At 31.0% G+C, this 16,373-nt stretch overlaps 2 protein-coding genes across 2 annotated transcripts; both read right to left on the bottom strand.

Annotated features, from left to right (window-relative positions):
* Positions 1-4,081: 4,081 nt before the first annotated feature.
* Positions 4,082-6,595, bottom strand: LOC114181403 (receptor-like protein EIX2). The gene has a single exon (XM_085672428.1). It carries the CDS (start codon positions 6,578-6,580, stop codon positions 4,241-4,243), a length of 2,340 nt encoding a protein of 779 aa, XP_085528554.1. The 5' UTR covers positions 6,581-6,595; the 3' UTR covers positions 4,082-4,240.
* Positions 6,596-11,850: 5,255 nt separating this feature from the next.
* Positions 11,851-16,125, bottom strand: LOC146887170 (receptor-like protein EIX2). Its single transcript, XM_085672354.1, has 2 exons — positions 12,454-16,125; positions 11,851-11,964 (listed from the first exon to the last, which is right to left on the bottom strand). Exon 1 carries the CDS (start codon positions 15,685-15,687, stop codon positions 12,472-12,474), a length of 3,216 nt encoding a protein of 1,071 aa, XP_085528480.1. The 5' UTR covers positions 15,688-16,125; the 3' UTR covers positions 11,851-11,964; positions 12,454-12,471.
* Between the last annotated feature and the right edge of the window lie 248 nt (positions 16,126-16,373).

The raw sequence follows: 16,373 nt of genomic DNA, 5'->3' as shown, positions 1-16,373 counted from the left end.
TCATTAATATGCTAATGTCAACCCACAATATTACTCAAACCCTAATTCCTTAATAGATTGAGCCTAAATTTCCTTATTAAAAGTCAATTCCTTGAACTCTTAATAAGCAAATTTGCTTTATGCACAAAGGCTTAAGACAACCAATGGGTCAAGCCCCATTCCTAGGTACAAGCTCCATTGAGTTCTCTTATTCCAAATCTAGGTTTCAAAAGATATTTTCACACCCCATGAACCAAAAATCATGCAAGAGATGGCTAAATCAATGCAAGCTTTAAGTGAAGAAATAAGAAGACTAGCAATTAATGAAAGAGTCATATATATAATCAAAACATTTGCATTTACACAAGAGTTTCGTGGCTACATCTAACCCCAACAAAAATGGGTTTAGCTCTCCATTGCCATGGAGAGCTCAAGCTTAAAAATGGAAGAGATGGAAGAGAAAGAGATACAAAGAGGAAGATGGAGCTGTTCCCACAAGCCCTAGCACTCCTCCAAGCTCTCCAAATGTGTTCTTCGTGCCTCCAAAATGCCAAAGATAAGTTTACCTCCGCGAAAACAGAAGAAAAAGGGTCACTTGACACATCAGCGAAAACAGGCGCCTGGCGGAAGGGTCTCACCGCCAGGCGCAAGCCACCAAACAGGGGGCAAGACTTCCCGCTACCGCCCGGCGGTGACAAAGTGCCGCCAGGCGGTGACTAACAGTAGCGCCTGTCTGGCGCTTGGCTGGCGCGTGGCTGGCGGTCTGTTCCGCCTGGCGCTGGCTTCGCGTCGCCAGGCGCTTCCTGTTGACATTTTTCTTCTCTCTTTGCTATTCCGGGTCACTCATTAGTTTGGATTTTTGGAACAAAGCTTCCCATCTACAAAAAGGACACAAAAATGGGGATTAGTGGTAAATTTAGATCAATGTAACCCACAATGTATTTATTTACAAAAGTAAGGCAAAATTGAGGATTAAGTAGGTTAAAAGCTTTGGAAGAGATGATTTTGCTGATGAAATATAGCTTGGATAATGGTAAAAATTAACATTATCATATATACTCAATGGTTGAGAAATAACGAAAATTGTTTTAGCGAAACAAAAGAGTTAGTCAAATGAAACAAAAATTATTAATAAGTAAAAAAATATATATATTACCTTGTGAATGAAAGATTTTTGCTATTAACACTTACATTATAAGTATTAAACATTCTCATGTGAAAGGAAAATATATAATAAATAAAAATATTAAAAAATAATAGAAATATTCAATGTGAGACATAAAAAAATTTCAATTGACATAAATAATTTTAACATAATTACATAAAGGTTATAATAAGATGAAAACTATAATAGAAATGCGAATGAATTTTATGACAAACCAAATAATTAGAAGAAATAAAAGATAGAAAAAAAAAATATATATATATATATATATATATATATATATATAGTTACTTAATTAATTGTGAATATTTTAATAATTTAAACGATGATGGAGATATGGCGGTACTGGGGATATATACATCCCCTATACCCAATTGAAAAAGTCGGAGATTCCCCATACCCATACCCAAACCCAGTCAATGCAGGGATTCCCCGTCAAAACGGGGAGGGTTCGGGCAATACCCACGGGGCGGGTTTATTTGTCATCTCTACAAGTGATGATTATAACTTTTTTATTAGTATATAAAAAAGAGATTCATTAGAATTGAAAAAATTGAAGTAAATAAACATTTAAAATCTATTTTAATTTGAATATTTGTTTTTCTTTTATATATTTTTTTAAATATTTTTAAATTTTATCAACTAGGTTTCATTAATGTTTGCAAATTTAATAAATTGTTTGGTTCTCATGAAATTTTATTTGATATTCTAATCTAAAATGTAAACAATTATAATTTATTTTAAAATATTTGATATGGAACAAAAAATCATCCTCCTAATATTGAATATTTGATAATATTATGTTTCCTTCCGTAATTTTTTATTATTTTATAAAAATTAATTAAATTTAATATTGAAGTAGTAAGAAAATAGGTACGGGTATGAATACAAGATTATACCTGTTATTCAGTGGACATGGGACAAAAATTTGATACCCGTTAAATTTGGATATAGGGATGAGGATGATTTTTTTTCTACAGAAATATGTATGGATAGCGAAACGTGTCTCCATCTCGCTCCGTTATCATCTCTAATGATGAGACAACGTGCATATAAAATTAACCGAAACACCTTAATTATATAATTGTGAATTTTAACTTTAATTGGTCAAGTCAAAAGTTTTAAAGAATGAAAATATTAAAGATTTTAAGATATGATGAACTTTATTTTTATTTTAAATAATAAGATGTAAATCTTTATTTTATTTAAATATACTTGTAAATGTTACAATTTATCCTTTTGGGTAAAAAAAATATATTTTCATAAAATATTTATATTATATTCATGCTCACCATAATTATCTTGTAAATATTTATTTGTTTGATTTTTAATCTTTAGCTAAAATTATAATAATAAATTTGTAGATATGAATAATGTGTTTAGTTTTGTTTTTCCAAAAGATATGCCTTTTTGTATGTATAGGTGAGTGTTATTGTTATATATGAAGAAAAATCTTATAAAAATATTTAAAATAATAAAATTATTTTAAATAAAATATTACTATTATAATTATAAAAAATACAAATAATTTTTATTATTTTATTATAAATAATTTTATTTATTTTGTAGGTATTTTTATAATTAAGAAAATAGTTAAATTTAAAAACTTGAAAAGCAAATGTCTACATCAAAGAGAAGAATCCTAATTTTTATTAATAAAAACACATGCACTAGGCATACTTTTATACAATATATTTCAAAATAGCAATTATTTATAAAAATTAGTTAACAATTATATTTTTAAAAATTTAGTTAATAATTATATTATAGAAAGGTAAAATGGAAATAAAATTTATGTAGACTTATAATTAAATAATCCTCTTTACATATAAATATAAATTGTTATAAAATTAAATACAAATGTTTTTTATGATTTTATTATAAATCATTTTTATTTATTTTGTAGACTTATAATTAAGAAATTATTGAGTTTAAAATAACGTTAAATTGGAAAAATCGACTAAATTTAAAAGAACAATTACTTAAAAGATAAAGTTAATAAAATAATTATTCTAATCTGAAAAAAAATTTAAAGAATAAAACTGAAAAATAAATATAGACATCAAAAATAAAAATCTCGTGGTATATATAAGTATAAATAATTCAGCCGTGAGAGTCACTGTGTCAGAGTTACACTAGGAAATTCCATATTACGTCGTCATTATTTATATTATTTAATATTTTGGAGGAATAACATTTGATAACAAAATGTATAATATAATACTTTAAATTTATTTACAATTCTTTTCAAAATATTTGTAACTTTTTATAAAAATTACAAAACAAAAAGGAGATATACCTATTCATCAATCAAGTGATGGTATAAACTTCACACACATGGCTATCAACCGTGCTTTCCTTCTTCCCGGATCAATCAGAACCTAGGACAATTGCAATAACCTATAAATTTTGTACAACCGTCAATTGGGTTAGGAAAATAATATTTTTATCCACTTTAATTTATTATTTTAATATATTTTTTAATTATTTATTTTAAAAAGAAATTGATGTGAAATGATAATTTAAGGATAATCGATGTGTTAGATTAAACGTTAGTAAAAAAAAAAAAATGAATTAAAATATCTTGATTTATTATAACATAAATAAAGACGGAATTATATTTGACTCTGTCAAATTAGAATATATTATTTTAACTAAATCATTTAATATGATAATAAATTAAATATTTAACAATATTTTATACCAAACAAATAAAACTTAAGCATTTAAAAAAATCATAGTTACGAAAATTCAATATTCTTCTTTTAAAATAAAAATATCATCTGAGAAAATATGTTACATGATTAGATACAAATAAATATTTCATCATTGAATTATGAAACATAATATTCAGTCATGAAATGTATTTTTTTCTTTTTTTCCCTCTGTAATACACTTCCGTTAAAGCAATAAGTATTATTTATAGTAAGGGTGATTACTAAAATTGTTAAACTAGGATGAACAAATAAAATACTTCTCCTAATAATTAGATTATATTTAATTACAGTTTTTTGTTCAAAATATGTATTCTGATTTATTTATTTGTGAAGCAAATATTGATATATCTGACTAACATACCTTTTTCCTGCAATCAGGTCACCTACACTTGCCACATTGTTCATACATACCGATTGTCAATCTGTTTAAGAAGTCCAGATAAGCATTTTTCCAAGAACTCCAAAGTAGTATTGGTCCTAATAAGCCCCAAAATCCAGTGAAGTATCCAATCCCCATGCTCATGCACAATGCCTCATAGAAAACACTGTCTTCATCATTTATTGCTTCGGCTTCCGAAAGTTTTCCTGTTGTTTGATCTCCGTCTCCATAACAACTTTTGTTAAGTTGCTCACCACAAAGGTACATATTTCCTTCAAAACTAGATGCATCGAAGGTTTCAAAATGTCTTCCTGATGGGATTCTTCCAGAAAGAGAATTGTGTGACAAGTCTAATTTGCCTAGATAGTCAATTTCGGACAGAGGAAGCGGAATTTCTCCACTGATTTGATTTATTGATAAGTCAAGGGATTCCAGTGAACTTAAATTTCCTATTTCTGAAGGAATTTTTCCACTCAGATTATTTCTTGATAAGTTCAAAGAAACTAACCCAGCCAAATATCCAATCTCTTTTGGTATTTCACCCGTTAACTTATTACTTGAAAGATCAATGCCCTTAATTAACTCTGCATTCTTGAACCTCTGTTCCACACCTTTCCATATCAAGCTTATGTTAAAGGGATACTCTTCCTCCAAAAAATAGCCTAAAATTTCAATATAATTGATATATGTGAAATACACAAAATTTAGAGTGCCACGTGTGTGGATGCCCTTTTTAGACATGGCAGTCAATTCCTTTAAGCATGATGGAATTCCTTTTGATAACATATTATTCGATAGATCCAATAATTGAATATAGTTCAAATAACAGAGTTCAATGGGAAGATTCCCATAAAAGTGATTCTCTCGCATGTTCAAGATTATCAACTGTTGCATAATTTTTCCAATCCATGATGGTATGGGGCCGGACAACATATTTTTAGCCACATCCAACATAATTAAATTGCTGCAATTCTTCAAAGTCGAAGCTAATTCACCTGTCAGGTTATTGTTTCGTAAAACCAAGACTTTCAATTCAACAAGGCTGCCCATAGACAAAGGAATCCTTCCTGACAATTGATTGTTGCTTAAATCAAGATACCCTAACCAATCAACAGATGTCCAACAGTCAGGGAGCTGTCCCTTCAGTTGATTGTTTGACAAATCTAAAATCCACATTTCGGAGTTGCCTTGGTTACATATGAATGAAAACAGATCTGAGAATTTATTGTTAGAAAGCCTCAATTTTGAAGCTTGTAGTAAAAACGATGGAATTTTGCCTTCAAACTGATTTGAATTTAGAATTACCGATGGTGCATAGTGAAGCTTCAATGATATATTAGGAATCGGACCACTGAGATTGTTGTGAGACATATTCAATGTTCTCATATTTTGCAAGTTGTCCCAAACCCAATCCGGTACGTAATTAAGCCCATTGTCGGAAATATCGAGGTCACTTAACGAACTTTGAGAATGGAGCCAACTAGGAAAACTAGGACCCAACTTGCAAGATCTTAGTCCCAAATTTTGTAACTGGAAAGGTGGAACCCAAGTAGGGACAAATTTTACAGACAATGAGTTATTTGACAAAGATAAGTACCTTAATTTGGAAAAACTGGAAAGATGGGATTCAGTGACGTCACCCTCCAAGCAATTTCCATCCAAGAACAAGTACTCCAACTCAGATAGCAATCCAATGCTTTTAGGTAATGTTCCTGTAATGTTGTTAGAGGATAAATCCAAAATCTGAAACACGTGCTTGTTGCACCATGATGAATTCTGAAAGAAGCTAGAAAATTTTCCGCTCAGCTTGTTCTTGAAGAGGATTAAACTCTCCAATGTGCATATGTTCCCAAAGAAAGATGGAATCTCGCCTTGCAGTTTGTTACCATGGAGGTCAAGAACTTCAAGAGAGTTCATTACTTTCCCAAATCCATCTGGAATGGGACCTTCCAACATGTTATTATAAAGTTGAAGTGTACGAAGATTGGTAGTGGAGTTGAAGAGCCAGTAAAATATGGATGATGATTTCAACAGATTTGAGGAGAGATCAAGCGAGGCAAGAGAAGATGAAGAATTCGTAATTGAAATAGCTGAGATGAGAAAGTTATCATCACTTAGACCACAATTTGACAAATAAAGATTTTGAAGTTTTGAACTGAAGTTGAAACTACCTTGAAAGACTGATGATGTCATATTATTATAGGAAAGGTCAAGGGTCACAAGAGAAGGAAAGGTTGAGAAGACAGGAGATGAGAAAACAATGTTATTTTGAGAAAGATAAAGCTCTTGAAGATTAAGGCTAAAGTTAGACAGTAATTGAAATGTTGAGGATTTGAGCATATTATCAGAAAGGTCAAGGATCATAAGAGAATTGGAAAAGTTGGAAGGTGAATAAAACAGAGAATGAATATGGGTATCTGAAAGAGAACAGCCAACTAGCCTCAACTCTTTTAAATTTGGAAAAGTAATCGTTGTTAACCAGTCAAGATTTTGACACTCCAAAAATCATAATTTTCTCCTGTGAAAATAGGTACTGGAATTGATGATATTTGATTGGTAGTGGCCATAGGTTGAGAAAATATTTTGGAAGTAGTACAAAATGAAGTTCTAATTTTTTTGAAGTAGTTGAAAAGTTTATCTACGCCCAGTAGATGACCAAACGTAGCTCTGGTACCACTGATAGTAATTCAAGGTTGTGAAAGGGATAGTTGAAGGGATAGAGAAAATGTGTAGATAGTAGAGTGTGAAAGTAGTAGTTGGAGAAGTGTATTTGTAGTTGAGAGTAGTTGTATTGGATGTTGTGTTAGTTGTTCTTCATATTACAAAATGGTAGGATACATGGGTATTTATAGACCCATAGATTATTCTAGAAACTCCTAGCTAGAACTAATGCAAATACTTCTAGATTTTTCTACATAGTAGAATGTTCTTGATTTTTTTCCTGTCTTAAGCTTTTCTCCAATACTCTAGAAGTTTCATTACATTTCAATAACTCTATCTTAGATTTTTCTAGATTGTTCTAGAATTTGCATTATACTTTAATAACAACACTGATAAAATTTATATGCCTCATAGTCTGTCTGGCTAATCGACACAGAGCCGTTCATTATACTCCAAGAAGAACCCATACATTACGTTATATATTTTTATTTCCTTTTTGTATGTTTTGTTATTCCAATACTTGATACTTTTTATTAGCTGGATTCTTTTTCTAACGTTTTATAAATGTTCAAGCATTCTTCTAATTTTAAATTAAAGATTAATTTAAAAATTAGTTTTTTAGTAATTAAAATTTTGGTAATTAATATTATAAATTAATTTAGACTCTAATTTACAAATTAATTGTAATGTTTATTTATAATAGAAACTATTTTAAATATTACTAATTTTTAATTCATAAATTATATTAAAACTAATTAACTTTTATTTTTAAAATTAATTAATATTTAATGATTTTTTTATAGTGTTTTTGTTTTGCTCTCTCCACCCTTCTCATTAACAGAAACAGAAAATTTATCATATTTCTGGATATTTGCGTAGGGTATATTTGAAACAAACTTGTATACGTGCTTTTAAAAACATGAATTTGATTTTTTATAAGTAAAAATTAATGTGTATACAAAATAAAAAAATTATATATATTCTATGAAATTAACACATGAATTAGTTCTCGAAATAGATTAATTTTAATTTATGGGAGAAACTAATTTTAATGCTTCTACTAAAAAAAAAAAATAATGTTAACTAGTAAGAGGTTATTTCTTTTGGTATATGGTTGCGGTATTCTCTACAATTTAAATTTCGTTTTCTTACATTTTTTTTTTTTCAAAATCAAATTTTAAATTATTTTATGGTTCTTCATGTCTTTTCTTTATTCCGAGTTGTATATTTGAATCAAAAAGAGGACAACATATTGTGAAAAATCTCCATGATTTAATTTTAATAAACTTTTATGAAGACTTGATTTTAAAATAAAAAGTCTGTGCAATTGTTTTAGTTTCCAAATTTGATGCGATTTGTAGCATCCGAACAAAACTAAAGAGGTATATATACTTAAAATTTCAGGATTGGCTCTAGTGAGTTGTATTAACTAGTACTATATGCTTCCATAAAAACACAAGACAATGAGTGGGCTAGTTCAAAATTTACTAAATCTAATTATATTTATCATGATGTACTCCAAAACTAAGATAATAAAAACATCAATAATCGATAAACATATTTTAAAATAAATATGTTCTATGTGAGACGAATATATTACTCAAATGAAAACGTATATATCACCGTAAAATGTCACACATGTATATATTATAAGGAAAATATATATTCAAATTAAAAAGTATTTTATATGTCTCCTTACTTTCATTTTTTTCTTTTAAATATAATGAAATTTATTTTTACACACTAATAAAATTTATAATATACCACTTAGACAAAATTACACAAAAAAACAAAAATTAAACTAATAATTAAAATTTAAAATAAATTTTTTATTTTTTGAACTACAATATATATTGAATCATGATAACAAAACTTATAACAATCACGTTAAACTATTATATAATAGTAAATAAAATTTGTTTAAACAGTGACGATCACACGCATATGTTTATTTATTTATCCCTTGTCCTGATTTAGATGATTTTGTTTTGTAATTGTCTTGATTGTTCTGGAGTTTTACTGATTTTTCATATCGAATGTTTCGCCATTGGTTTTTGGTTGTCTGATTTTTCCATGTGGTCCCTTGATTTGCCTTTTTTGGTTTTTTGGATTAGAGTTTCTTTAATATTATGTGTTTATGAAGTGTGTTATTGTGTATTGTGTGTACCATTTTCTGTGATAACTAACGGATTAATTCGTCATCATGTTCTTTTGCGAGACGAGTTCCACGCTGCAACCCATTTTCATGTTTGGGGTCTGTTCGACCACACCCGTGTTTAGCATACTGGCCCTATCTAAAATTATTTACAAAATTGTATTACAATTGTGCTGAAAAAACTTTACTAATTATTAAAGAATGTGAAAATTGTAATTCCTTAAAATATAAAACACAGGATTTACTCACATTAATGATGGTCAAATAAGAATCTAATAATGGATGACACAGTAACAATACATGACAAATCTCGCTGACATTAGATTCCAACGCATGATTTGATATTGTGTTAACGAGTGAATTTTAAACCTAATTCAATCATACAAATTCGATTAGTAAAATAATATTTACATCCATTAATATACTATAAACTCGCTTAATGGATTCGAAATTTCCAACACCCCGTCACATCTTCTCTCTGTTCTCATGACATTGATGGTCTTTCCGAAAGATTTCACTAAGCATGGAATATGAAAGTTTAATTTATCTTTATACAAAATTTCTGCAAAGACTTTTAAAAATCTATCTATTGCAATTTCCCGAATTATTTTATATACAAAATTTCTGCATAGACTCTTGAAAACTTTTGCAAAGACTTCTCAAAAGTTATGTAAATGTTTCAATTCCCGATTGATGCGTATAAGATTCAGTTTTCGAACCCATAAATACAACTATTTTTAGAAATACAACTATATATTTTGACTTCAACAAGTTTACATACTAGCTTTATTACAAAAAATAGTAATAATAACAAGTTTTCAGCAATATTTTTCACTGTATATTTAGAAAATTGGCACAGATTCTCATAGAACTCGTTAGGTGTAAACGATATATTCACTTCAAATTATCACCAAAATTTGAAGTTTTGAACTGAAGTTGAAGCTACCTTGAAAGACCAATGACGTCACATTATTATCAGAAAGGTCAAGGATCACAAGAGAAGGAAAGCTTGAGTAGACAGGAGATGACAAAGTAATGTTATTATCAGAAAGACAAAGCTCTTGAAGAATAAGGCTAAAGTTAGAGAATAATTGAAATGTTGAGGATGTGAGCATATTAGAAGAAAGATGAAGGATGGTAAGAGAATTGGAAAAGTTGGAAGGTGAATAAAATAGGGATTGGATATGGGTATCTGAGAGAGATATATTTCATATATCTTCTCTGTTGTTTTCCCCCTTCTGTTTTTCGTTCTGTTATTCTGTTTTAGTTTTCTGTTACCTTCCCCAACTGTATGCTTGTGTTATATAAGGCCAAGCTCTGATATTGTAAAGACACACTTTTTCATTCAATGAATAACAGAAGCCATTTCCTTCTCTCTTTCTTAGGATCAACTCTTTTAGCTTTGGACTATGAATCATTTGCAACCAATCAGGGTTATGTAAACCATTGAAGGCTAGATGTGTTAGGAAACTGAGATTAGACAACCACTTTCCATCCTTAGGTTTGACATCAAAATCTCCACCAAGTCTAAGAGCGTGCAAGAAAGGAAGATTCCCAACCTGGAATGGGAGTGCTCCAGAAAAGGAATTTCCGCTAAGATCAAGGTACCTCAACTGTGACAGATTTGCAAATTGAGAAGGGATTTTCCCATCAAGATTATTTGCAAATTGAGAAGGGATTTGCAACTGTAGACAGCATGTGGTAGTCATCTATGAGGCCATGTTTGAAGTTGAGGAGTGTCTGTCTCTCCCTCTCAGTGCACTTTATTTCTGAGCTATTGTGGAATCCCAGAATAGGTGCTGCAGCATGCATGAGAAGCAAGAGAAGTGCATAAAATCGTTCCATGAAATGAACACAGCAAAAAACAGAGATCCTCAAATGTTATCAGCTTATTCTAAGTTGTGAAAGTGTGAAAGGCAGAAGCACGAATGATTGGTTATATAAGGAATTGGGGAGAGTAGAGTGGTGGCGGTTGGCATCTATTAATTTTCACCGCTCACATTCACAACAGTTAATATTTAAAGCATCGAAAAATAGAAGTTTAATTGTCTTTATATTTTTGAAGACTTGCAATTTAAAAGTTTATGCAATTGTTTCAAATTCTAAATTTGATGTGATTGTACAAATAATTTTCTAACCCGTTAAAAGAGTTAGAAAAAGATATATAATACAACAATAATATATATTATATACATAACTATACTTTTTGTAATTGATTAAAAGAATTAAATTCACACATTTCTGTATATGGAAGACTACGTTAGTCAAAAAATTCGAATAGAGACTAATTTTAAATTTCACTGAAACTCGAGGAACAAAAATATATTTAACCCTAAATTTATTTACAATTCTTTTCAGAATATTTGTAACTTTTTATCACAACTGCAAAAAACAAAAGGGTTAAATATGTTTTTGGTCCCTCAAGTTTCAGCGAAATTTGGAATTAGTCCTTCATCAAAACTTTTGACCAATTTAGTCCTTCATCTTTCAAAATGCGTGAATTTAGTCCTTTTAACCAAACTTTGTTAAGTTTATCTGACGTTTGAAGCGCATTTCATGATAGTATTTAAGTTAACATTGAAGCAAAAATGTGTCAAACAATATAAATAATTTAAATACTATCATGAAATGCGCTTGAAATGTCAGATAAACTTAACAAAATTTGGTTAAAAGGATTAAATTTACGCATTTTGGAAGATGAAGAACTAAATTGGTCAAAAGTTTTGATGAGGGACTAAACCCAAATTTCGCTCAAACTTGAGGGACCAAAAACATATTTAACCCAAAACAAAAAGGAGATGTACCTATTCATCAATCAAGTGATGGTATAAACTTCACACACATGGCTATCAACCGTGCTTTCCTTCTTCCGAGATCAATCAGAAGTGCCTAGTACAACTGCAATAGCCTACAAGTTTTGTATAACCGTCAATTGGTTTATTACAACATAAATAACGACGGAATTATATTTGACTGTGTCAAATTAGAATATATTATTTTAACTAAATCATTTAATATGATAATAAATTAAATATTTAACAATATTTAAAAAAATCATAGTTACGAAAATTCAATATTCTTCTTTTAAAATAAAAATATCATCTGAGAAAATATGTTACATGATTAGATACAAATAAATATTTCATCATTGAATTATGAAACATAATATTCAGTCATGAAATGTATTTTTTTCTTTTTTTCCCTCTGTAATACACTTCCGTTAAAGCAATAAGTATTATTTATAGTAAGGGTGATTACTAAAATTGTTAAACTAGGATGAACAAATAAAATACTTCTCCTAATAATTAGATTATATTTAATTACAGTTTTTTGTTCAAAATATGTATTCTGATTTATTTATTTGTGAAGCAAATATTGATATATCTGACTAACATACCTTTTTCCTGCAATCAGGTCACCTACACTTGCCACATTGTTCATACATACCGATTGTCAATCTGTTTAAGAAGTCCAGATAAGCATTTTTCCAAGAACTCCAAAGTAGTATTGGTCCTAATAAGCCCCAAAATCCAGTGAAGTATCCAATCCCCATGCCCATGTACAATGCCTCGTAGAAAACACTATCTTCATCATTTATTGCTTCGGCTTCCGAAAGTTTTCCTGTTGTTTGATCTCCGTCTCCATAACAACTTTTGTTAAGTTGCTCACCACAAAGGTACATATTTCCTTCAAAACTAGATGCATCGAAGGTTTCAAAATGTCTTCCTGATGGGATTCTTCCAGAAAGAAAATTGTGTGACAAGTCTAATTTGCCTAGATTGTCAATTTCGGATAGAGGAAGAGGAATTCCTCCACTGATTTGATTTCTTGATAAGTCAAGGGATTCCAGTGAACTTAAATTTCCTATCTCTGAAGGAATTTTTCCACTCAGATTATTTCTTGATAAGTTCAAATAAAGTAACCCAGCCAAATATCCAATCTCTTTTGGTATTTCACCCGTTAACTTATTACTTGAAAGATCAATGCCCTTAATTAACCCTGCATTCTTGAACCTCTGTTCCACACCTTTCCATATGAAGCTTATGTTAAAGGAATACTCTTCCCAAAAAGAATAGTCATCAATTTTAATATAAGGGATATACATGAAGTACACAAAATTTAGAGTGACAGGTGTGTCGATGCCCTTTTTAGACATGGCAGTCAATTCCTTTAAGCATGATGGAATTCCTTTTGATAACATATTATTCGAAAGATCCAATAATTGAATATAGTTCAAATAACAGAGTTGAATAGGAAGTTTTCCAGAAAAGTGATTCTCTCGCATGTTCAAGATTATCAACTGTTGCATACTTTCTCCGATCCATGATGGTATGGGGCCGGACAACATATTTTTAGCCACATCCAACATCATTAAATTGCTGCAATTCTTCAAGGTCGAAGCTAATTCACCTGTCAGGTTATTGTTTCGTAAAACCAAGACTTTCAATTCAACAAGGCTGCCCATAGACAAAGGAATCCTCCCTGACAATTTATTGTTGCTTAAATCAAGATACCGTAACCGATCTACAGATGTCCAACAGTCAGGGAGCTGTCCCTTCAGTTGATTGTTTGACAAATCTAAAATCCACATTTCGGAGTTGCCTTGGTTACATATGAATGAAAACAGATCTGAGAATTTATTGTTAGAAAGCCTCAACTCTGAAGCTTGTAGTAAAAACGATGGAATTTTTCCTTCAAAGTGATTCCAATTCAGAATTACAGATGCTGTACGGGGAAGCTTCAATGATATATTAGGAATTGGACCACTGAGATTGTTGTGAGACATATTCAATGTTCTCATATTTTGCAAGTTGTCCCAAACCCAATCCGGTACGTAATTAAGCCCATTGTCGGAAATATCCAGGTAATTTAACGAACTTTGAGTATGGAGCCAACTAGGAAAACTAGGACCCAACTTGCAAGATCTTAGTCCCAAATTTTGTAACTGGAAAGGTGGAACCCAAGTAGGGACAAATTTTACAGACAATGAGTTATTTGACAAAGATAAGTACCTTAATTTGGAAAAACTGGAAAGATGGGATTCAGTGACGTCACCCTCCAAGCAATTTCCATCCAAGAACAAGTACTCCAACTCAGATAGCAATCCAATGCTTTTAGGTAATGTTCCTGTAATGTTGTTAGAGGATAAATCCAAAATCTGAAACACGTGCTTGTTGCACCATGATGAATTCTGAAAGAAGCTAGAAAATTTTCCGCTCAGCTTGTTCTTGAAGAGGATTAAACTCTCCAATGTGCATATGTTCCCAAAGAAAGATGGAATCTCGCCTTGCAGTTTGTTACCATGGAGGTCAAGAACTTCAAGAGAGTTCATTACTTTCCCAAATCCATCTGGAATGGGACCTTCCAACATGTTATTATAAAGTTGAAGTGTACGAAGATTGGTAGTGGAGTTGAAGAGCCAGTAAAATATGGATGATGATTTCAACAGATTTGAGGAGAGATCAAGCGAGGCAAGAGAAGATGAAGAATTCGTAATTGAAATAGCTGAGATGAGAAAGTTATCATCACTTAGACCACAATTTGACAAATAAAGATTTTGAAGTTTTGAACTGAAGTTGAAACTACCTTGAAAGACTGATGATGTCATATTATTATAGGAAAGGTCAAGGGTCACAAGAGAAGGAAAGCTTGAGTAGACAGGAGATGACAAAGTAATGTTATTATCAGAAAGACAAAGCTCTTGAAGATTAAGGCTAAAGTTAGACAGTAATTGAAATGTTGAGGATGTGAGCATATTATAAGAAAGGTCAAGGATCATAAGAGAATTGGAAAAGTTGGAAGGTGAATAAAACAGAGAATGAATATGGGTATCTGAAAGAGAACAGTCAACTAGCCTCAACTCTTTTAAATTTGGAAAAGTAATCGTTTGTAACCAGTCAAGATTTTGTAAATAATACAGGGCAAGATTTTTTAGGGAATGGAGATTAGAGAGCCATTGTGCATCCTTAGGTTTGACTTCAAGATTGCCATCAACCCTAAAAGTGTGCAAGAAAGGAAGATTTCCAGCATGGAAAGGGAGTGTTCCAGAAAATGAATTTCCACTGAGATCAAGGTACTTCAACTGTGACAAATTTCCAAGTTGAGAAGGGATTTTCCCATCAAGATTATTATAACTGAGATCTAGATACCTTAAATTTGTAAGGCTTCCAAGTTGGGTAGGAATTCTCCCACTAAAAGAAGAATCGGAGAGATTGAGATATCTTAAGTTGGTAAGTGAGCCCATGAGTTGTGGGATCTCACTCCATTCAAAAAGATTGTAGCTGAGATCCAAATGTTGAATATTTTGCAAGGGAAACAACGAACTAATATTGGTTGCACCTCTCAGAATCTGTGTATCGTGACCACGGAGACGAAGGAAGCTTACATGACCTGTTTGATGGTCGCATTGAATGCCTTTCCATTTGCAACAATCTCGACTCTTCTCATCATCCCTCCATGTAGACAGCATGCCATAGGCATCTATGAGGCCATGTTTGAAGTGGAGGAGTGCCTGTCTCTCCCTCTCAATGCACTTTATTTCTGCGCTATTGTTCAATCCGAGAATGGATTCTGCAGCATGGAGCAAGAGCAGGAGAAGTGCACAACAGAGTCTAGGAAAACAAGTAGTCATGACTTTTTTGGTGATATGAAATACGTAAGAGTGAAACAAGGATCTTGAATTTGATCAGTCTACTCTTAATCGTGAAGTGTGAATGGCAAAACCAAAACGATTGAATATATATATAAGCGTTCTGGTAGAGTATAGTGCTTGGGGTGGTGTCATTTTTCCACCAAATATGCTTTTTGATGCACCCACTACTTTTAATTACATGCACTCAAAATATCATCATCATGATTCATGTGTAGAATTTTTGTTGGGCTCTGTGCGATCAAACAGAAAAGGAGTTTTCACACCAATAACTTATGACAAATAGACTAACACGTTTCATACCTAACGTCAAATGTTTCATACTATTATTATTAATAAAATAATGCCAGGAAACGTGACGGAGACTTTGAAACAGTTTCTGTACAATAGAAAGTGATAGTTGACTTGACTTGAAACATGAATGAAAAGTATTGAGAAAATTATTGGGGATGAAAACAAGAGATGAAGAAAAATAGTTATTAATATTTACCGAGAATATGAAACATGTGTACATGAATTGAACAAATTCATTGTTGCATTCAATGTCTTGCCGTTTGCAGCAATCATGACCATGTACACATCATGTCACACGCATACGACTACGGACACGCCTCTTGGAATTGATTCTTACATATTCTTGTCATTCTTCAAAAAAATAAAAAACAAAA

The sequence above is a fragment of the Vigna unguiculata genome, chromosome 4, assembly GCF_037176805.1.
Source record: "Vigna unguiculata cultivar grain cowpea cultivar isolate G323 ecotype 2 chromosome 4, ASM3717680v1, whole genome shotgun sequence".
Taxonomy (NCBI): domain Eukaryota; kingdom Viridiplantae; phylum Streptophyta; class Magnoliopsida; order Fabales; family Fabaceae; genus Vigna; species Vigna unguiculata.
This window is presented reverse-complemented; position numbering and strand designations above follow the sequence as displayed.